This window comes from Numenius arquata, chromosome 4 (assembly GCF_964106895.1).
Source record: "Numenius arquata chromosome 4, bNumArq3.hap1.1, whole genome shotgun sequence".
NCBI classification, from domain to species: Eukaryota; Metazoa; Chordata; class Aves; order Charadriiformes; family Scolopacidae; genus Numenius; species Numenius arquata.
Genome location: NC_133579.1, coordinates 4,617,052 through 4,643,698, shown reverse-complemented (window position 1 = coordinate 4,643,698; position 26,647 = coordinate 4,617,052). Strand labels below are relative to the sequence as shown.

General features: G+C 42.9%; 1 protein-coding gene across 1 annotated transcript in view; it reads right to left on the bottom strand.

Moving 5' to 3' along the window:
• Positions 1–8,773: 8,773 nt before the first annotated feature.
• The window catches only part of SLCO5A1 (solute carrier organic anion transporter family member 5A1), a 79,804-nt gene continuing 61,930 nt past the window's right edge, over positions 8,774–26,647 (bottom strand). Inside the window, exons 6-9 of the mRNA XM_074146619.1 lie at positions 16,223–16,382; positions 12,005–12,246; positions 10,475–10,539; positions 8,774–9,232 (exon numbers count right to left, since the gene is read on the bottom strand). Coding sequence (XP_074002720.1) covers positions 8,787–9,232; positions 10,475–10,539; positions 12,005–12,246; positions 16,223–16,382 — 913 coding nt within the window. The 3' untranslated portion in view covers positions 8,774–8,786. The remainder of the gene's footprint in view (positions 9,233–10,474; positions 10,540–12,004; positions 12,247–16,222; positions 16,383–26,647) is intronic.

The following is a 26,647-nucleotide window of genomic DNA, read 5'->3' as shown; positions in this document are numbered from 1 at the left end:
TTCACGGGTGTGTTTCCTATCTGTTACGTGTTATATAGTGTAGTGAGTATTTCTTGGCTATTGCAAGCACTGCAGGTTAAACTTACATTCATTGCATTGTATTTTAAGTTGAAACTTTTTAAAAAGGAGATTCTTTTAGTAGGAGTTTAATAATTTTAAGAAGCAGTCTTTTTGATGGACTCTGTACATATGTTAAAATTACTAGCTCTTTATCTGATGTATGTGTCATGGGCTGATTGATAGAAAAACGTATTTATGGTCATGAATGATGCTATTTGTACATAGGTTTTAAGTTACTAGGATACAGACTGTGTTTTTAAATCTTGTATAATATTTCTGTGATACTTTTATAGAACAATTCTGGCTTCGGGAAAGTCTAGAAGCAATATTTCTTGAAATAAAAAGTGGTTTACTTTACCTGCTTCAGAGAAGTCCAGATGATCCAGTTTTCCTGCTGATTAAGATTTATTTTTAAAGTATGTTACAAGTTTCATTTTTAAGATTCCATCCACATTTAAAGCCATGGGAAACGAAATGACACACCACATTCTGTTAGTTATAAATTGTTCCTGGAGATTGTGAATAATATATATTTTTTTGTTTAAGACATGCTGTGATTATTTTTTTTTTAATTCTCAATTCATCTGATCCTTTTTTCCTTAAAGTCAATGCACCAAGATGCAGAACCGGTGGCTCCCGGGCGTAAACGGATATTACGTGGTATCATCCCCTGCTTTGCTGCTTTCCCTCCTCCCTGCAGAGCTCTCCCTCTGACAGCAAAGAGGAGCAGACCAGACACACGACAGAGCTAAAGGGGAATGGACCACAGATCCAGCAGGTCAAGGGAGGTGATTCTACCCCTCTGCTCTGCTCTGGTGAGACCCCACCTGGAGCACTGCGTCCAGCTCTGGTCCTCAGCACAGGAAGGACATGGACCTGATGGAAAGGGTCCAGAGGAGGCCACGAAGATGCTCAGAGGGCTGGAGCCCCTCTGCTGTGAGGACAGGCTGAGAGAGTTGGGGTTGTTCAGCCTGGAGAAGAGAAGGCTCTGGGAAGACCTTAGAGTCCCTAAAGGGGGCTCCAGGAGAGATGGGGAGGGACTCAATCAGGGAGCGGAGTGATAGGATGAGGAGAAACGGTTTTAAACTGAAAGAGGGGAGATTTAGATGAGATCTTAGGAAGAAATTCTTTGCTGTGAGGGTGGTGAGGCACTGGAACAGGTTGCCCAGAGAAGCTGTGGCTGCCCCATCCCTGGAGGGGTTCAAGGCCAGGCTGGATGGGGCTTTGAGCAACCTGGTCTGGTGGGAGGTGTCCCTGCCCATGGCAGGGGGGTTGGAACTCGATGATCTTTAAGGTCCCTTCCAACACAAACCATTCTATGGTTCTATAATTCTATTTCAAACAAATTTGTATTTTTTAGCACATCACTAATACCAATCAAATCTAATCCTAGAGGAACCTCTGGAATTTTACAATTTATTTCTGCACCATCAATACTTAAGTGTGATTCAGTGGTTACTGAATTCAGTGGAAAGATCTGGTTTTGTCTGACTATGCACTAAAAGACCAAATACTTCATCACCTGATCCAGAACGATTGCTACCCACGTACCTTTTTTGTAATTTTCTCTTTTTTGTCGGAAATGAAACACACATGATATGCTATTTTTTATTTCCAAGTATCAAGTATTGAAGAGTTTGTTTTGTAAACACATGTTTACAAGAGATGCTGACAATAGATTTCATTAAATGATGTGTTACACAGCTTTGAAATTATTCTAAGGTCTGCTGAGAAATAAATACCAATTAAAAAACCCCATACAGGAGCCTAAAGTATGCAAAACAAACCGCATAAACCAATTAGTCTCTTTTTACCACAGCACAGCACCCACACACTCATACAGTCAGACATACTCTACAGATTTCCCTAATACTCTACAAATTTGCTTAATAATGAGGTTTTTAAAAACTAAACAGTTACAGGCAGTGTGCCCACTCCATGCTCCTATCGTCCTACCCAGACCGTCGCTGTTCTGCTCGAATTGTTTGGTTGAGGTACGCGCTGCAGGCAAGGGCAAAACTCCCATTTGCTCAACTGGGGAAAAGAGCAGGTCTTAATTTTATTTTCCATACTAAAACTCAGTTCTGGATGATTTTGTACATTTTTTTTGTTTTGTTTTGAAATGTCCCTCCATGTTTTCAAATATGGAGTTTGTTAAAGAGGTAAAATTTCTGCCCTGTCAGTCGGAGGGATACCTCTCCGGGCTATTTAGGATACAGATGCCTCTTCTGCATGAGCAGTCCAGGCACATAACACAAAATAATTACCTTGCAGAATTCAAAATGGAAGGGAAAAAAATTTGTCTTCAAGATTTTAAAACCAAACTCTGTTTTAAATCACAGCTCACTTTAAAGTTGACCAGATTTGGCCTTTTCCATTGGTAGAGGTAGAATTTGCTCTTATTCTACCCCTCTCTTTCTGGTATTCCATGGAAGAACATTAATATTTCAGATCTGAATCCTCAGTTTAATTCAAACCCTTACTAAAGTTGCTTGGTTAAGGGGTCCCAGAATTTAGCCCAGTGTTTCTTATCATTACTATAGAATTTATTTTCAGCCTATTCTTAAGCAAAGCCACTAAATAAAGTAAGATGCCACAGCAGGATGAATACATCCCACATGAGATTTCTGTGGTCGGTGTAGTGTAGCTTTTACCTCAGCCATTAGCACTGGGCCAGATCCTATGCTGCCTCCTGAAATGACTTTCCCACAGAAGAGCTAGGGTATGAATTGGCCCACCAGGAATCACAAACACTGTCTTTGCTGGAGCAGCCCAGACTTTAAGAACAAAACCACATGCAGCTGCATCACTGACATGCCTTGAATATGTCATTTAAGTCATAGTGAATACATCATAAAATACTTCAGTACCTATTAGCACCACAGTGTTGTTTAGTCATTTGTCCAAAGATTATCAAGCTGTCTCACCCTTCCTTGAGGTGAACAATGTTTTGGATGCTTTTGGTAGCCCTTCACGAATTCCACAGCTTTTCACCTATTCTGTACCATGAACAAAATGCTGTTACAGGATAACATTGTGACAACTGGTTTGAGATAGGAAAAATAAGAAAATACAGTACATAACAATGGATAATATAATAATTGGAAGAGTAGAATGGAACCTGGATAAATAAGTATCTCTTTCATAACACTTAAAACCAAGAAAAGTTTGGAGCTACTTTGAACTTGCAGAGCTACATCTGTGTTTAAGACAAAAGAAAATAGCTTATTTGAAGGACTGGAGGGGGGTTTGCTAAAAACTACAGTTATTAACTGTAGTTAATGTGATGGATATGACTATGGGATATGGATAATGTTAACTGTCCTCCATAATTTTAAGTAATATATTCTGTGGAAAGGATAGGGAAAATTTCCTTCCTGAGGAGCAGGTAGGCTTTCAAACTTTTGGCCACATAATAAAATGTACTAGTGATATTCAGTGTAAAGAAGATGAATTATATGAAACCTGGTCATACCTAGTCCCCATGCTGAAGGCTCTGCACTTCTACTCTGTGACAATGTTTACACGTAACCTTTTCGAACTGTTATTTGTAAAACAAGATGTTATAAGAAAAAAAGAAAGCCCTAATTCTACACCAAAGAACGGATCTACCACGATGGTGACTGTTCCTCTGCTAAGCACTCTAAAGGATAAAAATGTCTATAAAATCAAAGTCCAATATGTGAAGAACCTGAAAATATGTTCAGACAGGTTCTAAAAGGGGCAAACACTCTGTCCAAAGCAACACCGGTTCAGACTGCAGCCCAGGTAAATCGCTGGGTGTTTTAAGCCCTTAGAAAGCAACCGCAGCTGGATGCCTTCAGCTGGGGGAACCCGGACCCTGCATCTCCTATGTCATTATAAAAGACCATTATTGAGAAAACAGAAAAAATATAAACCTGTTCAGAAATATTTTGTCTTTGATCTCCGAAAACAGCAGTAGTCACCAGTGAACAGAGTATAAAAGCTAAACAAGCACTTGATATCATGCTTGCTGAAGCGCCAGCTTGTTAACGTAAAGCCCACTTCTTCAGCCTCACCATCCCGATGAAGCTGAGAAACTGGCTCCAGAATAGCTGTAAGACACTTTGGACCTCTTTATCATCAGTTTTACTTCAATATAACAGCACGAAGAGCTGTGCTATTACACGCACAGAAAGTGTAGTAAGGCAGCAATAATTCAGGCATTTTGGGGGGGGGAAACCCGCAGGAACAGTACGGAAGGTGCTGAGCCCTCTCCCAGCCACGCTGTCTGGGAAATCACTCAGAGCAGGCGGCTTGTGCAGGATACTGAAAATTTGTCATCCGAACCTCTAGGTCCGAATTTTGCCAAAGGGCACACTCCAAAGCTACAGCGTTACTTGAGCAATGTCGTTGGCTTTAAGGTCAGAAAGATGCCCTTGTTTAATTTATCTCCCCACATACCGCACAGATTTTTCAGCCAGAAATCAAGAAGTGAACGGCAGGAAGAGTTAGAATGCATCTTTGAGCATGTCCACAAAATATATGGAATTTTAACTATATTTGAAAATGAAAGCTTTCCTCCAGTGCCGGTGGCCACACATGAATGCCACAGGGAAGGACTCCAGTGCCGCTTTGTGCTATTCTGCTTACAACGATCACTGAATCCATGGGGAAAAAAACTCAGCATGGAAGTTACTCTTGGGTAAAGGAACTCCTTTTTGACCGCAGATGGGATTCGGTCCAACACATGCATTATTTTTAAGTGCATTACTTAAGTATATAAGCTTACACCCATATTTAAGTGCTCTGCTGGATTAGAGCCATAATGAATGAGTAGTTAATGCTACAAATTAATAAGCTATATTTTTTGAAACACTACACTCAAGTGTTTGTAACTAATTTTGGGGCTTGCAAACTTACATTTCTAGTACCTAGGAGGAGGTTTGGGCCCCTGCTTCACCCACAGAACAGGAAGTTCTGAGGAACTGCAAGTTACTACGTGCACTTTTAAAGACACAACAGCCGGTCAAAGAACTGAGAGTTTCCAATTACATATCAGTTGCACCATAATTTTCAACACGGTTCTTATGGCTGCTCGCACTGTACTGAAACGACACAAAATGCCACCAGTTCCAAATTGTACCATATTATATTTAGTATGCTCATGGGGAAAAAGGAGGAGCAAAACCACGGGGCTTTTGCCTAGAATTAGAAATTAGAGTCCCACTCTCCAGATATTCCAGCCAGGACCACAGCCCCCAAAAGCTCTACCATCTCCTGAGGGTGCTACACTCATGAGCACTCAAAGCCGTGGTAACGTCCTCTCTGAAGTTTTACTGAAGTTTCTGATGTAAAGAGGGGAAAGTGGTGGAAATTACAAGCAAATGGAATTTTATATTCCCTGGTCAGACGGTTTCACAGCAGGAAGGCAGTGTGGCCACCTTCACTGCATGATAAAGCTCCTTTTTTCTTCTGGTGAGTTGGTTTAGCACCGCAAATCGATCAAGATTGTTGCTAGAGATGCCCACAACTTCTCTGGCGATTTTGCTTCCTTCAGCAATGACCACCTCCGAAAATAGTGTTTGTTCAGCAGGTCTCAGTCCATACTTCAGTCAAGGTTGACAATGCTGGAATTGACTCCTTTAGGAAGCTAATGTCTTTCTCCCGTGTGCCTTTATTGGCTTAGACTGCTCGAGCTTACTCACAGTAAAACCTCCTTCAGGAATCAATCAAAAACTGGCCAGAATTTGGGGTTTCTTTCTTTCAGAGGATGCTGATTTAATGGAGTGGTTTTGTAGACATATACTCATATTGTCAAAATAATCTATAATCGAAAAATAAAAAGGCTATTGAAAGTATTTAAAGAAGGCTTTTTCAGTATTTCTAAAGTGAACGTCTTTCCCTCTATATTCCAGTTTCTCAAGTGTTTCAAAAAATGAATGTTTTTCCAAGTGCAAGTGTCAGGATTCCCTAAAAAGCAGGTGGTCTCCATTCCAACAAGCTCTGAATTTCCGTGAAACCAGCTCAGAAGCGGCAGCGGTTGCAGGCGCGTCACTTCTACCACCCTCATTCCCTGCCATCAGTGTCAGCTCCTGACAATCCCACAAGACTGATCTGCTCTCCCTTGTTATTCGCATGGAAGAGAAGTGCATGCACGGCACAAAACAGAATAGGTGAGGACAGATGATTCATTTCCAGCCTTTTACAATTCCCTAAATGCTCTGTTTCTGAGGTATTTGAAAAGATTGTCGCTCTTCACCTCCTTCTGTGCTGATTAAAATGGGTGAGTTACTAAAATGGATGGGTGATGGGCAGCAATTACACTTTTTCCTTCTACTTTGCCTCACTTTTTGCCATGGCAGGAATTTCTCGGTGCAAGAAGCATTTGAGACTGGAGCAAAAGGAAACACTTTTATCATCTGTTCTGATCTCCTATGGCAAAAAAAAAAAAAAAAAGCCAAATATACCTTTGAGCTGAAGAAATTTATTCCTTGGGATGAGAAGCATAGAAGCTGACAACTCAGGTGGCACAGAACTGTGGATGCGTTGTGCCCAGTGGCTTGATCCCAAAAAGCTATTAATATGTATAGAAGAGCAGGAGGTGATTAAAACGTTATTCTTCCGCCTTGTAGTTTGGAGTAGAAGCATCTGAGTTTGCAGCTACGGAAAGTGGAAATCGTTACAAGCTACATAAACGGACTGAAGCGTTCTGAAATAAGCAGCCACCAGTTCAAGCAGGGCAACCAGTGGGAAGCCCCGTGTGCCAGTCAAGGAGAGCCAGGAGAAGAGGGAAGGCAGCCAGCAAAGGAGAAAGAGAGGGAAATCTACTCTTCCCAGGACAGCTCAGTGGATGCCAATGACTTTAATTTCAAGGACTTGGTTCCATATAATGTTTGATCATTAATAAATTAAATCACTGATAAATTTAAAATGAAACCAGGAGTACCTGTTCAAAAATATGTAGAAGTTCTGTTGTCTTCTATTTATTTTCACACAAGCCCCCCCACATCACAAAATCCAAACATGCCTATCACTGAGTCCTCTTAAAAGACTGCTTTTAATTTCCTAATTTCCTAAACTTCTAAGACTTTCCCTGCAGGGCAAAATACAACTTTTGACTTCCTAGTGTCCACCTGAATTCATTCTCTGCCCTTTGAGACATCATTAGTACATCATAAGCATGGCACCACAAAGCCTCCAGAGCAAAAAATGAGATGCCAAGTACATTTGATGAGAAAGTCTCAGCATCTCCTGGGGAGAAAGCACGCTACAGTAATTTGGAATAAGCAAAGGCCACATCATGTCCCGTGGGTCCACGCTCGCAGTCAGTCTCTATTCTTAGCTCTTCCCCTGGAAGGGCAAAGGAGAGATGACCTGCCCTTCGCCTTCACCGACGCTTTCAATGAAGCTGAGAAAAGGAAAGGCAGCCATGTGTGGGACAAACCGTGCCAACTGTGACCTCCAGACCCGTCCCACCAGCCTGCCCAGCACCGGGCAGTGAGAGAGGCAGAAGCGTGGGGAGAAATGAGAGGGACCCATGGAGCTGCCGTCCCCTCCCTAGCTGTCCTGGGTGCTAGGAGCAGAGGGGAAAGCCTCGTACCGGTGGGCAGGGCTGCCTGCAGCCCACCTGAAGGGTCTCTCTGCTGACTCCTGCAGCCAGCGGCACCAGCCCGAGCCCTGCACCATCCCCAACTGCCAGGGGACCAGCGGGTCCCCTCGAGGGAGAGTGAGGCCATTCACTCTCCCTCGAGATTTGCTCACCGAAGCTGAATTAAACCCAGCACGTGTTTCTGAAGGACAGCCAAGCTCTTCCTATCAAGATATAGCTGCTTATTTTTCTTCTTCGGGAAAAGTATGGATTTGGCGCGAGTAACAGCCACCCAAATAACATTACAGAAATATGCACATATCTGCTCTGGTATGTGTGTACGATTCCTACATCTTAATGTTATTATAAATTAATACTGAAGTTTTTTACCCCAAGCATTATACTTTCCCAGCCTGTGTACTTTGTGAAGTACATTTGTGAAGTACATTTGATGGGACTACGTCCCATCAAATGAAAACTAATGCACATTTTGACAGGATAAAGATATTACGACTCAACATTTCCAAGTGTTACCTGATGCGTAACTTTTGTATGGCTTAACATGTTATTAACAGTACTTTAAACCTTATGTTCTTTTTTAATTTAATGCTTATGTCTGAAAATAGCCCCTTTCAAATTCAGTTGCAGTAACGTCTTTAAAAGCAAACTTCAAACTCAATTTGGTGCACATACAATTATCCAAATAAGTTGCATAGTTTAAATAAGTTCAATTGTGCTTTGTAGCAGAACTCACAGTAATTACTCATCTCTTAAAAATACGATTTGCGGATATGAAGTTGACAAAACATTTAAGTATTTTTGTGACGTCTAGACATCAACAATATGAGTTTTTGTTACTCTTCCACTGACTTTTGCTGTTCATAATACCTCACCCTTACATTGCTATTAGATCAGAGCATGGACATTTAATGGACACATCTGAAATAATTACAAACACAATTTTTAAAACTCCAATGTCAGGAGGGGAGAAATACAAACTTGGGTTGGTTTGAGGTATCCAGCCCTCAGGAACATACCATGGTTGTTTGCATTAAGCTTTGTTGGTTTTATCACGTATTATATTTAGATTAAAAATAGAAGGCACAGGTGTTTTACAAGGCGCCGTAATTAAGTCAACCAACAAAACTAAATATTACATTACCAAGCCAGGGGTCTATATCTCAGCAGTGACTTCTTCCAATGCATTTTCATTTGAGGAATTTATTGCTTCTGAAAAAGGGCCGGGGTATGTCTGTGCTACGCAGTTCATTCCTTGTGCCACACCGATGTCTCCTCGGGAACTGAAGGTAGGGCAGGATCTAGTCCGTGCATAGTTTTGTTGCGGTCCAGCTTGGCCAACCATCTCGCTCACAGTGTTCACCGGCGAAGCCATCCACCTCCGTCTCTGCAGTTGCTCTTCTTTACACTTAATGGAATACCAGGCCAGGAAAATAAAAAAGAATCCCACAAACTTGAGAGCAGCTGCCAACCCAAAGTAGACAAAACGAAAGGAGGTGACATCGTATTCCCAACAAGATCCTTGTACGCCGCAATCCTGCTGCCAAAGCATGCACGTGGTGTCAATAACAGCCCCAAAATAAATTGGGGTGGGAATGTAAGCTGGAATAAAAATAGCAACAGAAATAATATGTGTTAGCATATAGTGGAGAACTTCTAAAGAAACTATATGCCTTAGCCAAACAGGTCGAGAATTTTTGAGATTTCTACACTGCTGTTCTCACATAAAGTGTAGAACATGGAAAGCTGGTCAGCCAGTCTTCCTACCAACACATGAAATGTACCACAAATGGGAAAGAATTCAAGCAAAGAAGACACCTTACAACAGGTACTGCTTCAATCTGTCGTCCCCAGACAGCTCTTCTTGAACCATGTGTCCACCAAAAGATAATCCAATGTTGCTCTCAGGAAGTAAAATACAGGAGAGGAACAAAATACAATGCCATCTCCAGAGCGTTACTTGTTGAACATCCATTGCCCATGAGTTGGGAAAGGGTGGGTGCTGTTGTTTAAGATTAGGGAGGAAAAGCCCCAAAGACTGCAAAATGTTTCGCTTAATGAAGATGGATGGAAGCGGCGAGACCACTAAAATTGTACATTTTCTTTTGAATAGATCTTCCTCAGAAATAGACTTTAACTTCTATGGTTGCTAAAAATGCAGCCAGCCCATTGAATGCTCCTGCTTTCTCCAGAAATACAGCACTTTTAAGACAAGTCAGAAACACCCCATCCCTGGAGGTGTTCAAGGCCAGGCTGGATGGGGCTTTGAGCAACCTGGTCTGGTGGGAGGTGTCCCTGCCCAGGGCAGGGGGTTGGAACTCGATGATCTTTAAGGTCCCTTCCAACCCAAACCATTCTATGGTTCTATGATCCTTCCCCGAAGAAAACTTCCAGATGCAGCTATACGGGCTTCTACTCTCGTTCTCTTAGCATAGGCCTTGCTTGCCCTAGTCACATCTCTCATAGTAGATGAACACCTTGAGTGTTCTTTATAGACAGGATTTTAGAAGTTCAAGAGCTTGAAAGAAGCTATTTTGTGGAATAAAGACTTTTAACGTGTAGTCTTTTTGCTTGGAAACATTAGAAATTAGACATTAAGTAACAATTGCTTCTTATGCTAAAAATGCAAAAAGCTATTGTTGTTGCTGAAAGCAATAAAAATCTGTTTCTAAAAAAGAAAAAATCCTTATAAAGCAATATTCAGTAACTATTAATTTTTAAATAAAATTTGAAACTGTAAAAATTCTCATTCTGGGACAAAAATGTTGTTCTAGAAAGTCAGTAACAAAACAAACCAAAAAAAAAAAGGAAATTAAATACATTCTCAGTAACTGTAAGACTTACCAAGAGTTCGTAATAAAACAAACTGCATTCCTAGTGCAAAGGGCCGCTCCCCGTCTTCCACAGACCTAGCAGGAGACAAGAAAACTTCTCTGAAGAGACAGTCATAACAGATAATCATTGCATTACGCTCTGGCTCTATCTACCTCCCGGCCTTTTTCTGAGCTGTAAAAAATCTTTCTGAATTTCTTCCATTTAGCTTCTAATATTGTTAACTCTTATTGGTAGGGAAACATACAGCCCGCCGCTCCTGACTCTGTTTAATTAAAATCTCAATCACACCTTTTAACCTTCCTTTACCTATCTAAGGCCTAAAGAATTTGATCCAAAGCCATTAAGGAAATTTAGAGAATCCATCCAAAACGCTATGGTTTCTCCTAGTAGTTTCCTATTATTTCACATAACGTCTTGCTTTATTTTCTTAATCATTTTCAGATAAATTAGAATTAATGGAGAATTAAATTGCTGAAAGCTGGGCTCAGCTTCTGAATTTAATAGATCTCTGTGCTGCATAAGCACTTTGGAGCTACTTTAGGAAAAATATCAGTTGAAACATTGAAACAGTCTCGTTAAACACTATTCCTTTTCAACACAAGTAATACAAGATTTCTTCCATTGGTTTCAAAGGGAAAATGTCACGCATTTGAAAGATTACATACAAGGTAATGATATTCTGCAATGCAACTACAGTTTTAATAAACCATAAATTTTCTTCTAATTTAAAATATACTTTTAAATCTTAACCTAAAAGTCTGAAACTAAGACAGGCAGCTTTTAATGACATTAAGATACAAGATAAAAACTCACAACAAAACCGCAGTCAAAGGGGTGCAGCTGTAATACCAAGGTTTTGAAGTCAAGCACTCACTTGGAAATTGAGAAAACAAGGAACCAACCTGGGCCACAAATCTTGGATCGATGGACTGCGCACAATATGTGGTTTAGGACAGTGGGTGTCACTGTTCATGTGTGTGGACTGTACTTTCTTTTTACTGAACATCACGAAATCCTGCTGGAGATGTCCCTTATGCACCTCACTGTTATGAGGCCCACTGCAGTATGAATGTTCATTGACTGTAGTTTACCTTTCCATAATTGCAGTGCAATGACAATGCTTTTTTATTATTATTATAGAATCATAGAATAGTTTGGGTTGGAAGGGACCTTAAAGATCATCGAGTTCCAACCCCCCTGCCATGGGTAGAGACACCTCCCACTAGAGCAGGTTGCTCAAAGCCCTATCCAGCCTGGCCTTGAACCCCTACAGAGATGGGGCAGCCACAGCTTCCATTCTTACATGATGCTTTAATTTATTCTCTCTTTATAGCACCTGGAAATCACTGGGCATTTTATGTTTCATAAAGTGGATTATCATGCTACATACTCTAACATGCTAAATACAAGCAAGTTCCACCCTATCCACCTCAGCCCTACTCTATTTGGTTTTTAAGGATACATAAGCTTGAAGGAGTTTGGCCAACGGTGATAGCGGGCACAGCAAAAATACCTGAAAAACCATGACTGAGTTCTCACCTGAGTGTCACTATGATTGCTGAGGGCTGGGCGCAGGCTGTTATAAGGGTAACAATGAAGAGAAATATCAGGAATGGGATAAGGGTGTTGCAGGTTCGGTCACACTTCCCGGAAACAGCGTAGCCGTTCTCATTCAGGTAGGTTTTGACAATAACCAGCCGGAGCTGACTGCGCTGGCCCACCGTTGGCGGAGTGATCACCTGGCGACTCTGGACACAGGCACATTCTGTGTAATTTCTGACCTAGGGAAAGTGAAAAAAAGAGCATTTTCCACGTGAAAAACCTGCATGGGAAAGACATTGCGCAGAGACAGAGTACAACAGTCCCATGGTACTTCTTGATCTCTGGCATCATTACCCCAAGGACAAGCGAGGTTACCGCTCCGAGTACTTTTAAAGCTGGCCACGACTTCCCATGATAAGGCTGCCTTTCCATTGCTTACGACTTCCACTGTTTAGACTGAATTTAGGAAAAAATCTGGAATATTTTTGAAAAAATCTGCTGAAACAATTCAACCACTTCAACAAGGAGGCTGGAGAAAAAGATTGTTTCTACTGTATTACACAAACTGTGAGGAAACACTCTTTGAGCAGCACTGACAATGTTATATTCTGGAATTTGGCAGGTTGTCAGCATCCATCTTCAGGAGGTGTCTTCTGCCATCTCAATGAAAGTCTCCCCAGATTCGGCTAAAGAGAAACAGGCTGCACTTCACGCTTGGAGCCCAGGACCTTCCAGTTGGATGTGGACATGGGTGGGATGCATATAGGAGCAAACCAGAGAATAAGGAGAAAGCAGAGACTTAAGCAGTGATATTGAAGGGCATGAGGGATTCCTGAATGGACAATAAGGCTGAAATTAGGATGAACAGACTGAATCACAGAATAGTAGGGGTTGGAAGGGACCGCTGGAGATCATCTAGTCCAACCCCCTGCCAGAGCAGGTCCACCTAGAGCAGGTTGCACAGAAACGTGTCCAGGCGGGTTTGAAAGTCTACAGAGAAGGAGACTCCACCACCTCTCTGGGCAGCCTCTTCCAGGGCTCTGCCACCCTCACAGGAAAGAAGTTCCTCCTCATGTTTAGATGGAACTTCCTGTGTTCAAGTTTATGCCCGTTACCTCTTGAATAACTGAATAACAAAATGGCACATGGCAAAAGGACCGTGATTTGCGCAAGGTGAGGCAGAGCTAGATCTGGAATAGCGTCTCCTCACATTTATTCTACTACTGTTTTCATCTAATTTAATGGCAAAGAGGTTTTCCATGGATCAGAATATTTGTATGTGTTCATTATATGACATAGCCTCACATTTTTTTCCCCTGGGATTTAGCTGAACATCTTAATGATATATATCAATTTGTCCAGTATTTTACCTCCCATTTTGAAAATGTGTCTCCAGGTATTTTTTTTCCTCACATTACACATACTCCACTACGAAGACAGAATGACTCATATTTCATATGGATTTTTCTATCACACTCACCATTCTAGCTTAACTCTTTCAAAAAGGAGTAATTTATCTTCAAAACAGTTATGAGATGAGGCACTGACGTTGCTACCTCTATTTTGTAGCTAAGTAACTGAAACAGATCGAGTTTCACAAACGTGGGTGGCTAATTTGAGACAATTGGGATCCTTCTTTTCAGAACATGTTCCATTATATACAATTTAATATATTCTAAATGTAACTTTTCATGCCTTCAGACACCGATTTAGGCACTCAGTGCTTCTACAAATGGCACTTATGGTTATTGCGCATGTCCGTCATCCAGAGTATGAAGATTACAAGATTAATGACCAACTTTTTGTTTAAGTTTTGCTTAAGTGACATCACTTAGGAACAACGGCAAGGACAGAATCCAGTTTCCCAAGGCAGGACTCCACTTTCTAATATCACATGAGCATCTGCTTTCTTCCTACATTCCCTCACCTTAATCTCCTCATTGCTTCCGAACGCAAATGCCAAATAGGAATCCTAGGGAAAACAGACCTCTTGGTTCGTCACCAGAGAAACCAAGTCCGTGTACTGAATGAGACAGACATGACACAACAGAAATGCTGGAGTACAGGAATACATACATATAAAACAGGTATGAACTGTACACTGGCATCCTTTTCTCCTATTTTTTAAATGGTCTAATTTTGAAACTATTGTAACTAAATGTTATAAACTTAAATCTGAACATTATAGCTTAGGAACATTTTGTGTGTTATACAGTGGGACAGGCTTACATTTGTTGTTTTAAAATAATAAATTAAATCAATAATATGAATAATATATGAAACTAATAAATTAAAAACTTGAAAAATAAAGCATTATTTAATGAAGAAATGCATTTTCCCACCAATTTCAGCCCTATTCTGTTCACCATTAGCTACCAAGTTAAAACTTCAGGCCATGAAGGATCTTTTTTTAAATCATAAGAGGAGATAGTATGCTTCAAAATTTGTAGTGAAGAGCACATACTCCCAAAATACCTCCCTACCAAATGAATTAATAGTGCCAGTCTGATGTCAGGTGAAACGTAGCAAAGATCAAATCTATGTCTCAATCCAGCAAAGCACAAATAAGATGTATATAGACACTGGAAGTTAACCCCAGGCTTTTCCAATTGGGCCAAAGCAATTTCCTATTAAAAACCAGCAAGATACTCTAAAAAAAATATCTATAAAGGAAACCAATCTGTTCTCAGTGGCATCTATGTACGAACCTGCATTTTCAGACCACTATCCAGTCAACCTGAGCCAGCACAGCATTGGACCTAACATCCTCCTGCTTCACAGGCTGGCTCAGGACCACAAATCAGGAGATGGATACATTATGAATAAGCTTTCTGGAAAGTCCAATCACGTCCTGAGAAAATCAATGTTTACATTACTTCCTGTCTTTCTTAATTATCCTTTTCTAAAGGACAGATCTGTAATGGAAGAATTTAAGAGCTTGGCTTTTTGTAGGAAACGAGCATGGCTATAATGCTCTGTTGATAGTCAGGTCAGATTCTACTTTTCAGCTGTATTCTACTACCCCATCCTGAAAACTGCCAAATTTCCATGCTGTGATTTTACTAGCAGGATGCCCTTCCCCAGTCCAGTGTAACTGGAAGACTGGCCTGTAACAGGCAATGTATTTCCATGAAAATAAGTGGATTATTAACACCCTTTAAGTTCTGGTTACTTGAGTTCAATGACAATCGGTTCGTTTAGCCTGGAAGGGGGTTTAGAGAAGGACTATGAGAATGGCCAAACTATTTTATAAGAGCAGAGAACATGGGCAGTTCTTCCCAGGCCACACCATCAAAAGACCTATCACTGCACTGGTGCGGGTGCAACGGCTACTGATGGAGAATAACCAGGCTGACACAGACACCAATGACTTTAAACATTTAAACAGGAGTCGAAAACACTTCCAACTACCTGAAGAGTTAAGTTCTTCATTCCATTCAGAGAGGGAGCCAAAAAAAAAAGCCCCAAACGACTCTTAAGAGGAACACTGATGAGCTTGCAGAGAGACAGGACAACATGGCTGCCTGTGTTAGCAGAAAACTGAATTAGGTGACACTGACTCAAGGTCCCCTCTCCGAGCCCTGCAGGAGCAGCAGACATTGAAGGCCACTGTCACCAGGGTCCTCAGAGTCTGTACTGGAAACAAAGATGATGAGGGGACTAGAACATCTCTCTGATGAGGAAAGGCTGAGGAACTTGGGTCTTTTTAGTCTGGAGAATAGAAGACTGAGGAGGGATCTGATCAATGCCTATAAATACTGAAAGGGTGGGTGTCAGGAGGATGGGGCCAGTCTTTTTTCAGCGGTGCCCAGTGACAGGACAAGAGGTAACAGGCACAAACTTGACCATAGGAAGTTCCATCTAAACATGAGGAGGAACTTTTTTCCTGTGAGGGTGGCAGAGCCCTGGAAGAGGCTGCCCAGAGAGGTGGTGGAGTCTCCTTCTCTGGAGACATTCAAACCCCACCTGGACATGTTCTGTGGGACCTGCTCTGGGTGGACCTGCTTTGGCAGGGGGGTTGGACTAGATGATCTCCAGAGGTCCCTTCCAACCCCATATCATTCTGTGATGCTGTGAAACACCAATCCCCCCCCACCCGCTGGCACTTCGCACCCGCTCAGTTGGAGGATTCAGTTGGTACAAATGAACTTGTGCCTCAAATTTGTACATAATTGAAAGGAAGGGGGGTCAAACGTGGGTGGGTGAAGCACTTACCCCTGTGCTGTGGTTTCCACCATTGATGCAGCCAGCGAGGCAAGGATTAAAATACGTTATTCCATCTGATCCACAGACAGGCTCGTACTCATGAATCTTGCACCCGCAGTTAACGTTACAGCTCCCAGTCAGATTCCTGTGGGCCATGGCGAGAGTGGGACTAAAGAAAGGAAAAAGAACATGCTGGTAGAGCAAGCACAGTCATCCTGCTGTTCACAGGGAGAAAACATCCTACTCATTAACTCTGGAACCAACAGTTGATGATCAGTGAAAGACTGCATTAACTCTATGTTACATACATGATTTAAACAACATAGAACAACACCCAAGGCATCCCTGCCATGAACTAAAAACACAAAACACAGTACAAAAATAATTCCAAAGTTTAAAACTAGTATTTTACTTGCCCAGATAATAGGTGTATTTTTCCTTTAAGAATTAACACATCACTATTTCAAACGTCTATCCTAAGCTGCAGCAATTTGTTGATTACTAGTGAAGGGCTGAGTGATGAGGTGTAAGCATTATATGAACTATTACTTAGACACCTCCCACTAGACCAGGTTGCTCAAAGCCCCAGCCACCCTGGCCTTGACACCTTCAGGGATGGGGCTCTAGTGAAATCTGGTAGTTGCAATTAAGTAAACCACATCTAATATTAAGTCATCTAATATAATCACATCTAATATTACCCAAAGGAATTATTCTGGAAGGCACCTGAAGGTATAGGCATAAAGTATCACCTTTTATCCATGCTATTACTGAACACACTAGCTCAGGTACCAACAAGAAAATAAACTGTTCCACTTAGATATAGATACAGACACACCTTGAAATGTAAGTTATTTTCTGCTGTCATTATGCAGCCAAATTATAAGCAGGAACTTTTAAATGGCCCATATTATAATTATACCTATTATTGCTACACTTGCCATACTCCCTGTCTTGTTTCAGGTTACTAAATTAATTTAGTAAGTGGAAAAGCAAGAGTCTGCAGCGGGGTTTATTGCTGGTTCAAAGCTCTGCATCTCATTTGGAATTTCATCTGGGTTTAAAATGCTGCCAGCAGCAGGAACGCATTAAGCCAATGGAAAAGTTACCTGAATGACCTTATTCATATCATTTGACTTCCAAGTGATAGGGTTGGCTGAGGCTAGGGGATCCTAGCTCTTATTTCCTAAATTTCTGGCTAAAGAAATCACTGTTCCTGAATTCTGCACCCCTACTCCCTCTTTACTGCATAAGGCGATAGATACTAAGCCGCTGAAAACTGAAAAGCAGCTGATATCAGCGGTTTCACCTGAAGCTTCTCCCGGTATTTAGGAAAACCCCTATTTTTTATTATGTTTTCAGGAACTGCAATCTATATTTTCCTGTCATGCTTAAATAGCTTTCTTTTTCTGGGGTTTACTCTTAAATGTAAGTCTTACTTTCTGTCATAGCTCCACTCTAGGCTTGTAAATGTTATTTTGTGTCTCAAAGTACCCACTGCAATAGTCAGTATTGCAATATACAATTTTTTCTGAAGATAGATGGCCAGTTTTAAAGCACATACTTTATGGGCTGTAATTTGCAATACCTAAGCTGGAAAGTTTTCAGTCCTTCCAGGTGCCAAAGTCAGGAAGGCAGGTTCCGTGAGGAATCAAGACAGCTGCCACTTCTAAGATCTCCAAAAATGCAAATTTAAAGGCCTTTTCCAGAGACTAGAATGTATGTATGAAAATCCCCAGCTCCAGCAGAAGACTGTGCCCTTTCCCTCCTCACACCCGAGTGGTAAAGCGGAGCTGTAGGCACCATCCTATCTCTGCCTGTGGTCCATGGGCAGTCCAGTCCAGAAGACCTGAAATTCTGAGAAAAAATGCCAGTTTGACCCCTGCAGAATCTGCAAAACCAGACAGGGGTAAGGACTGAGCTCTGGTGGAGCACAAGTATATGCACATGCGCTGTAAGCAAAAATCTTGCCTTGGGAATTATGTTGGTATGCCCAACCTCTCCACGCCAGGCACTGCAGCGTAATATTAATTCATTAATATAATCAACTGTGCTGCCTTGTTTGCCCTGCTCTCAAAACTGCTCAATGGTGCCACAGAGAGGCCACTGCTGTTGACAACTAGCTCAAGTATCTCTGCTCTGAGTACATCAGTAGATATCCGGGGAATTTTAGCACCTCCTCAGCCAGGCAGGAGCTGAAGAGGAATCTGGATTGGGTTTGTGGCTGCACCCCTGAGATGCTGTACCCGTGCTCAGAGACTGTCAGGGCTGCAGAGCCTCAGGAGGGCTGCTCTTTTCTTGCCTCCACATCTGTAACGTGTGGGCAGGACCGCTATAAAAGCAAAGAGCGACCATCAGGCTTACTGCATCCGAGCTACCCCACAGAATCACAGAATCATAGAGTGGTTTGGGTTGGAAGGGACCTCAAAGATCATCGAGTTCCAACCCCCTGCCATGGGCAGGGACACCTCCCACCAGACCAGGTTGCTCAAAGCCCCATCCAGCCTGGCCTTGAACACCTCCAGGGATGGGGCAGCCACAGCTTCTCTGGGCAACCTGTTCCAGGGTCTCACCACCCTCACAGCAAAGAATTTCTTCCAAAAATCTAATTTAAATCTCCCCTCTTTCAGTTTAAAACCATTCCCCCTCATCCTATCGCTCTGGTCCCTGAACAAGAGTCCCCTCAGCATCTCTCCTGTAGCCCCCTTTAGGCTCTGGAAAGCCATTATAAGCTCTCCCCGGAGCCTTCTCTTCTCCAGGCTGAACACAAGGGATGTTCTTCTCCTCCAATCTTTTACACCCAAACAGATCAGAGGCTCGGCATCAGGAGCCACTCTACACACAGCAACTGTCACCCGTGTCGTCTGTCACCTCACCTCCTGTCATTAGTGACACTAAGCAGTATGACTGCTGCTTAGTGGCTTCCACTTGAGTCATTTTCAATGTATTCATACACCGCTCTTCGCTTTTGCTGCATGTGCTTGTATTTCCAGTGGGGCGCCTTTGCAGCCGATCAAACGTTACTAAGTCGCTCTTAAATATTTATTGACCGTCATACTGATCACACAAATCAGGTTCACAAATTTAGCTCTTGGTGCTACTTTACACTTTATGGCCTTGTTGGATGTTAACCAAAGCCTTTCTGAATGTTTTCTTGCGCCATAAACAAACAAGGCACGGTTTTAGAAACAAGTTGCAGCTTGAGCAGGAAATTAAATATCCAGGACTGATATTGGTTCCGTCGCCTTCTCAGCTATCAGCTGGGACTTGTCTCATTACATCACGCTGGATTCCAGAGAGCAATATGCAGCAACAAGTCATATAGCAGCAGGCAGACTTTTCCACTAATCTCTCAACAGAACCTTTTCTCTGGTGGAAAACACTAAATTTTCACAACATTCCTCGGGAAGGTACTGATTTCAGCGGCACAGTGACAGAAGTTGTTCACACCAACAAGACAGGCAGGATGTTTTGGAGTTTCACAAGTTCCTTGGCAGCCTGTTGAGCTGGATCACAGAATCACAGAACCACAGAATCACATGGGGTTGGAAGGGACCTCTGGAGATCATCTAGTCCAACCCCCCTGCTAAAGCAGGTCTACCTAGAGCAGCTGGCACAGGAACGTGTCTAGGAGGGTTTTGAATGTCTCCAGAGGAGGACACTCCACCACCTCCCTGGGCAGCCTGTTCCAGGGCTCTGCCACCCTCATAGGAAAGAAGTTCCTCCTCATGTTTAGGTGGAACTTCTTATATTCAAGTTTGTGCCCATTTCCTCTTGTCCTGTCCCTGGGCACCACTAAAAAAAGACCAGCCACATCCTCTTGACACCCACCTGTTAAGTATTTATTGGCATTGATCCAATCCCCCCTCAGCCTTCTCTTCTCCAGACTAAAAAGACCCAAGTCCCTCAGCCTTTCCTCATCAGAGAGATGTTCTAGGCCCCTCATCATCTTTGTAGCCTCTGCTGGACCCTCTCCAGCAGTTCCCTGTCCTTCTTGAACTGGGGAGCCCAGAACCGGACACAGGACTCCAGATGGGGCCTCACCAGGGCAGAGTAGAGGGGGAGGATGACCTCCCTGGACCTGCTGGCCATGCTCTTCTTAATGCACCGCAGGGTGCCATTGGCCTTCTTGGCCACAAGGGCACATTGTCGGCTCAAGGTCATCCTGTTGTCCACCAGGACTCCTAGGTCTTTCTCCTCAGAGCTGCTCTCCAGCAGGTCAGTCCCCATCCTGTACTGGTGCAGGGGGTTATTTCTCCCCAGGTGCAGCACCCTACACTTGCCTTTATTGAAGTACATCGGGTTCCTCTCTGCCCAACTCTCCAGCTTGTCCAGGTCTTGCTGTATGGCAGCACAATGTCCCAGATGCCTGAATATTTGGGGTCTCCCTGCCTGGCACACCCTTGTCCCCATGTCCCACCTGCCGGCAGGGCTCTGCCACCCTGCACAGGGACAGGTATGGGGACTGTCGGGAACGGCACAGCTCAGGTTGCCCTCTCCAACCTCTCCCACCCTCTGAAATGCATTCTTCTGCCTTCTTGTGTCCCCCCCCATCACGTAAAACCCTTCCCAGCAGCAGATGGGTCACGTTGTTCCGCTCCCCAGCTCTCTCTGCTAACAGAGCTAACTGGCTTCAGCTGTGCTGCTGAACATTGCTGTGGCACAGGGGTTGGGAAATCGGCTTAAAAATAAAGGTGAATGAAATCAGGCACGCAAGAAATGAGAAGCACGAAACTGGAAACTGAACCGAGACCACTGTGACAATTTAATCTCAGGGGAAATTTTTTTGTTTTGCCCTGGAAGAAGCCTTAAGTTTACAGACAGGCAAAGCAAATATGCTCAAATTAATAACAAGCTACTGCAGGCTGTGTCTCTCCAGCTTTCATCACCTTTTGTACCTCAGCAGATCACTGCAAGGTTTATTTGGGGGATTTTTTTTTTTGTTGTTTACAGTAAACGCCTTGCACGCAAAGAGATATCTTTTTTTTCATCCTTTCAGGAACACACGATACACAAAATCATCTATTAACTCTGTTTCCAAAAGCTCATTATCAGGCAGTTGTAAAAAGTTCCTGCTTTCATCTTTATTACCTTCACTGTTCACTCATTGTTCACTCCTCTTTCAATGGTGGGAAACTAACACAGGATGAATGAATTCAGATGCTGGAGACATGAAATCTCTACTGACACATACCTCTGTAACCCCGTTTTCATCAGATGAGATCTACCATACCCAGAGGAGGCCACGAAGATGCTCAGAGGGCTGGAGAACCTCTGCTATGAGAAGAGGTTGAGAGAGTTGGGGTTGTTCAGCCTGGAGAAGAGAAGGCTCCAGGGAGACCTTAGAGCCCCTTCCAGTCCCTAAAGGGGGCTCCAGGAGAGATGGGGAGGGACTCTTGATCAGGGAGGGGAGCCATAGAATGAGGGGGAACGGTCTTAAACCAAAAGAGGGGAGATTGAGATGAGATCTCAGGAAGAAATTCTCTGCTGTGAGGGTGGTGAGACACTGGAACAGGTTGCCCAGGGAAGCTGTGGCTGCCCCATCCCTGGAGGGGTTCAAGGCCAGGCTGGATGGGGCTTTGAGCAACCTGGTCTGGTGGGAGGTGTCCCTGCCCAGGGCAGGGGGGTTGGGACTGGATGATCTTTAAGAATGATCTTCCAACCCAAACCATTCTATGATTCTAAGATTCTATGATCCTATGATATTATAACAGATTTCTATGAACACTTCTCCCAGGAGGGGATCATTTTTTCTTGGAGGTACGTATTTTTCCAGCAATAAGCTGAAGCAAAGTACTCTACTAATCCTGCCTTCTGACACTGGGAGGCCACCTACTCTCCACAGAGGAAAACAGAGCACTGATCCTGAATCCTGAAGGACAGCCGTGGGGCACAAGCACCCTCACAGAAGCAGCCCCAAGTGACAGTCTTTCCTGAACTGCTCCTCCCACCACAAACAGTGACGCCGCTCCTTTCATTAGTAAGATTCAACCACAAGTTTCCTAAACGCGCACGCTGGGACAAAACCCAGAACCCCATCTGACAAATTGCATTTGTTCCCTTCTCGGGGAGGCTGTTCTCTGTCTTCATGGCACGATGCTGGTAACGTTAATGAAGAGGAAACCTTTATTAGATGTGACTAATGATAAAAGGGACTCTAGTTCCTAACATTTTTTTTCTACGTCCTGTTCTCCTCTCCAACTATTACTCCTTGGAAGGCTGGTGGTATAGGAATAAAGTAAGAAAAGGGAAAGTATAAGGCAAGATTTATTGCCTGGAGTTTTTAGAGCTGTGTGACCTGTAATTTCAGATACCCAGGCTTGGATTGAAACCTCATTGTGCTGTCAGTCAATGCACACATATTGGAAAAAAAAAAAAAAAAGATGGACCCTCTTTCCATAAGGAATCTAAATGAAATGTAGCTTTTTTTTTTGAAAAAAAAAAAAAAAAAGCAGTGCTTGACTATATTTTGGTGACATCTAAACAAAGAATTGGTTTGCACATGGTTTTATTCGTATTTATTTAGATCGCTGTAGTAACCTACAGGACCAAGGAAATACAAAGGAAAGGAGGTAACTCCTCACCACATAATTTCTATAATCTTAATATTGGGCTATATGATAAAAAATATTATCTTAATTTGATAGCAATATTTTTTGGTTTGGTATTGAAGGGCATTGTGGATGGCAGAGATCTGCAGTCTCCTTGTTGGCAAGCAGCTGGAATGGCAGCAATGATGCAATTTTTGTGTAGCTGTGAAACAAGGGACCCTCTGACTGTGTGAGCTGGATTCCTCCTTTGTTGTTATTGTTCTGACCCAATTAGTCACTGCTTTCAAGTTAAGGGATCCAACTGGCTGATTGGACTGAAAAAGATAGAAGAATAAAAGAAACTCAAACTGGTGGTACAAGAGGAAGAACTGAATATTTTTTTTTTTATGTGAAGTGCCTCAGTAAGTCAACTGCATACTTTTAACTAAACCTTAATTGCCCCGAAACAAGAGAAAGCAACCAAAAAGGGTCTGTTTTGATTCATTACATATCAGAAACGTGAGAGATGGAACTGAACTAATCCAAGAATCTGTCACTATGAGTAAGCTCCCCATGGAGCCTGTTTTAGTTGCCTTACACCAAAAAACATGGAAGAGACAGGTCTACAAACAACCAAAGCAGCTGATCTCTGCTGTTTCCCCTTTATTCAGCACTGATGAGGCCACACCTGGAGTACTGGGTCCAGTTCTGAACTCTCCAGCACAAGAGAGGCATGGACATACTGGAGAGAGTCCAGCAAAGGGCAACTAAGGTGCTGAAGGGACTGGAGCATTTCTTCTGTGGGGAAAGGCTGAGAGAGCTGGGACTGTCCAGCCTGGAGAAGAGAAGGCTCAGGGGGATCTCATCGATGTCTATAAACACCCAAAGGGAGGGTGCAAAGAGGACAGTGACATGTCCAGAGGCAATGGGCACAAACTGAAACACTGGAGGTTCCCTCTGAACATCAGGAAACTGTGAGGGTGACCGAGCACTGGCACAGGTTGCCCAGAGAGGCTATGGAGTCTCCATCCTTGGAGATCTTCAAAAGCTGTCTGGACAAGGAGACAATTCATTGATACAGGACTTCCCATTCAGCCTGGAGAAGAGAAGGCTCCGGGGAGTCCTTAGAGCCCCTTCCAGTACCTAGAGGGGCTACAGGAGAGACGGGGAGGGACTCTTGATCAGGGAGGGGAGCCATAGGATGAGGGGTGATGGTTTTAAAATGAAAGAGGGGAGATTTAGACTAGGTTTTAGGAAGAAATTCTTTCCTGTGAGGGTGGTGAGGCACTGGAACAGGTTGCCCAGAGAAGCTGTGGATGCCCCATCCCTGGGGGTGTTCAAGGCCAGGCTGGATGGGGCTTTGAGCAACCTGGTCTGGTGGGAGGTGTCCCTGCCCAGGGCAGGGGGTTGGAACTCGATGATCTTGAAGGTCCCTTCCAACCCAAACCATTCTGTGATTGTATGATGCAAGATAAGGGATGCCATATTGCTGTTTGATATAAGGCTCCTTACACTGAGTTCACATATCAAACATGCCTTCAGAGACAAGGCTGGGGCACAGAACAACAGGTTCCAAAATGCTGAGATGTGTAATACAGAGGTGCCCTTGACCTCCTTGATAACAGAACTGCTGATGACATACAACAATGGCAAAACTGCTTGTGCCCAACATAAACCAGTAGAAAATCCTTGCAAATGTATTCTAATCTGTGCATGCCTCCAGGTCCCATCCGCTTCCTCACAGCTGGTACAGTTAGAAAAATACTGAGTTATGAAACATGCTGAATTACGATATATCATTGCCTACTTTGCTGCGTACTGGTATGCACATACTTCTATGTTAACTCAAACCCAGCTTATCCTTCTCCTTTCTACTCATTTCTGGCTCAGTCCATCACAGGAAAAAAAAAAAAAACTACTTTTTAAATGTAAAAGAAAAGAACAGTAGAACTGAACATTTGTCCAGAGAAGAGTCTCCTGCAGAGGATTTCTATGCTGCCCAAAGCAGCTGAGATCTCTGGGCTGCTGCCAGGGCAGGTCGCTCAGTCCCAGCATAGGCACACTAGGGTAGAGCGTCATGCAAGGCATTTACTCTGAACCATTTATGCTTCTCCTATCCCATCCAGCCTGTTGGACTGGCTCTGGTGTCCATAAGGCCACGCTGCATTGGAACTAGAGAATGAAGTATGTGTTTTATTAAACCTCAAAATGAAAACATGTTTTTTTGTTACATGTACAACAACATTCTTTGATATCTGAGTTAAAGAGTTGCCTACCGGGTGAAGGATCTGAAGCTACCAAATGACTGACAATCAGGATTAAGAGAATGTTTATCATGTCAGGTATTCGAGATGAATTTATGTGCCGTGATGTTTCTTTACTATCATTCTGATAATAAATTGGGATTTGATCTCTCCATTAAAAGAATCATATAGGGCTGGGACTGCAAACTCCTGAACCATGTGTTATAACATGCTGGTAATTCTCAATTTCTGATGGCATTACATTCTGAACATACTCATTTTTATACTGATTTCAAAGAGTTGATAAATCTCAACACTTTCAAGAATTTTGCCGTTACTATCTCTCACCTCTTTTCTCAATAAGAATAATTAGATGAAGGTGGTAAAAAAGTAATGCTACCACAGACTTTCAGAACAGCTGTGAATAGATGCCTATTTCAATCCGTGCTACGGATTTACTACAAATGGTATTACTTACTGCAAAAAAAAAAAAAAGTTAGATACTCTTACAATTCCAGTGTGAAGGTTATGTGTTACATAGCAATAGTTTGCCTTGTCTTCAATTTAGAAGTAGATTTAAATTAAATAGCACTTTTTCACAAACAGAAACTACAGCCTTCTCATCAGCCAGGCAGAGACATTCTGGCCTGCCACACAGTTCAATTAATTGCTCTACGAGATTTATGTTTTAATTGCTAAAAATTTTCATTTCTTCATCTACACCCCCAGGCTGTCACAAACATCAACAGAGGGTGGACAATCACAGCGTTCCACCCCCTTCCCACCCCCGTCCTCTCCTCCTTCAGCCCACTCTGCTCAGACGAGCCATCTCTCACCGTGCTGCTCCCCTCTACAGTCAGCCCCCCAGCACCAAGCTTTAACTCTAGGCGTTAAGAACACAAAGCAGTAAACCAGCTTTCCAGCAGCTCATGACCTTCAGTCGCTGGCTCTCCTTTCTCTGGGATTAGGGTTTGACAGCAATGTAGTAACACCCAGCAACACGCAATGCAAAATATTCCCAGTGTAAACAGAGCCTATTTTCTTCCTCCCTTGCTTTCCGTTTTTCCCTCTTTTGTTTTTCACTTGGCTTGCTCGCTGCCCCACTGTAGGGGTTCCTTTTTTGCCCCCATTTGATCATCTCTTTTCCTGCTTTTTGTACACTGTCTTCCAAACCTCAAAATAAGAAAGAAAATAAAAGCTCAAGATCAGGCTTCTGGGGAATTACCTTCCAGTGAACCGGCTTTTACCACACTGTCTTCCTTCCAAATATCCCTCATTTTGAAAAAAATGCCCTTCCATGCATTTCTTAATGTCTCAACCTAAATCCCTCGCTCCCAATACTTTCCTACATCCACACCTTCTTTTTTTTTACAGTTTTCTTCATTCTCAATATACCTTTAAGGTTTTTGATCTCGCCCCCATCTCGATGACGATCCAGCAAGCGCTGGAGGGCATTCGTAAAGCTAATAAGGGGTTCAGAAGCAGCGCACGCCACTAACGTTGACAGCACATGCTCAAGTAATTCCTCTCCAATAGGGACTGTAGACCTAAGACAGTATTACGGTGATAATAAACAAACCTCTTCAGAAATAATCTTTATAATCCCTTTCGTATTTTCACAATTTTAATGAGCCAAATTAAACATGTTGAAACACCAACTA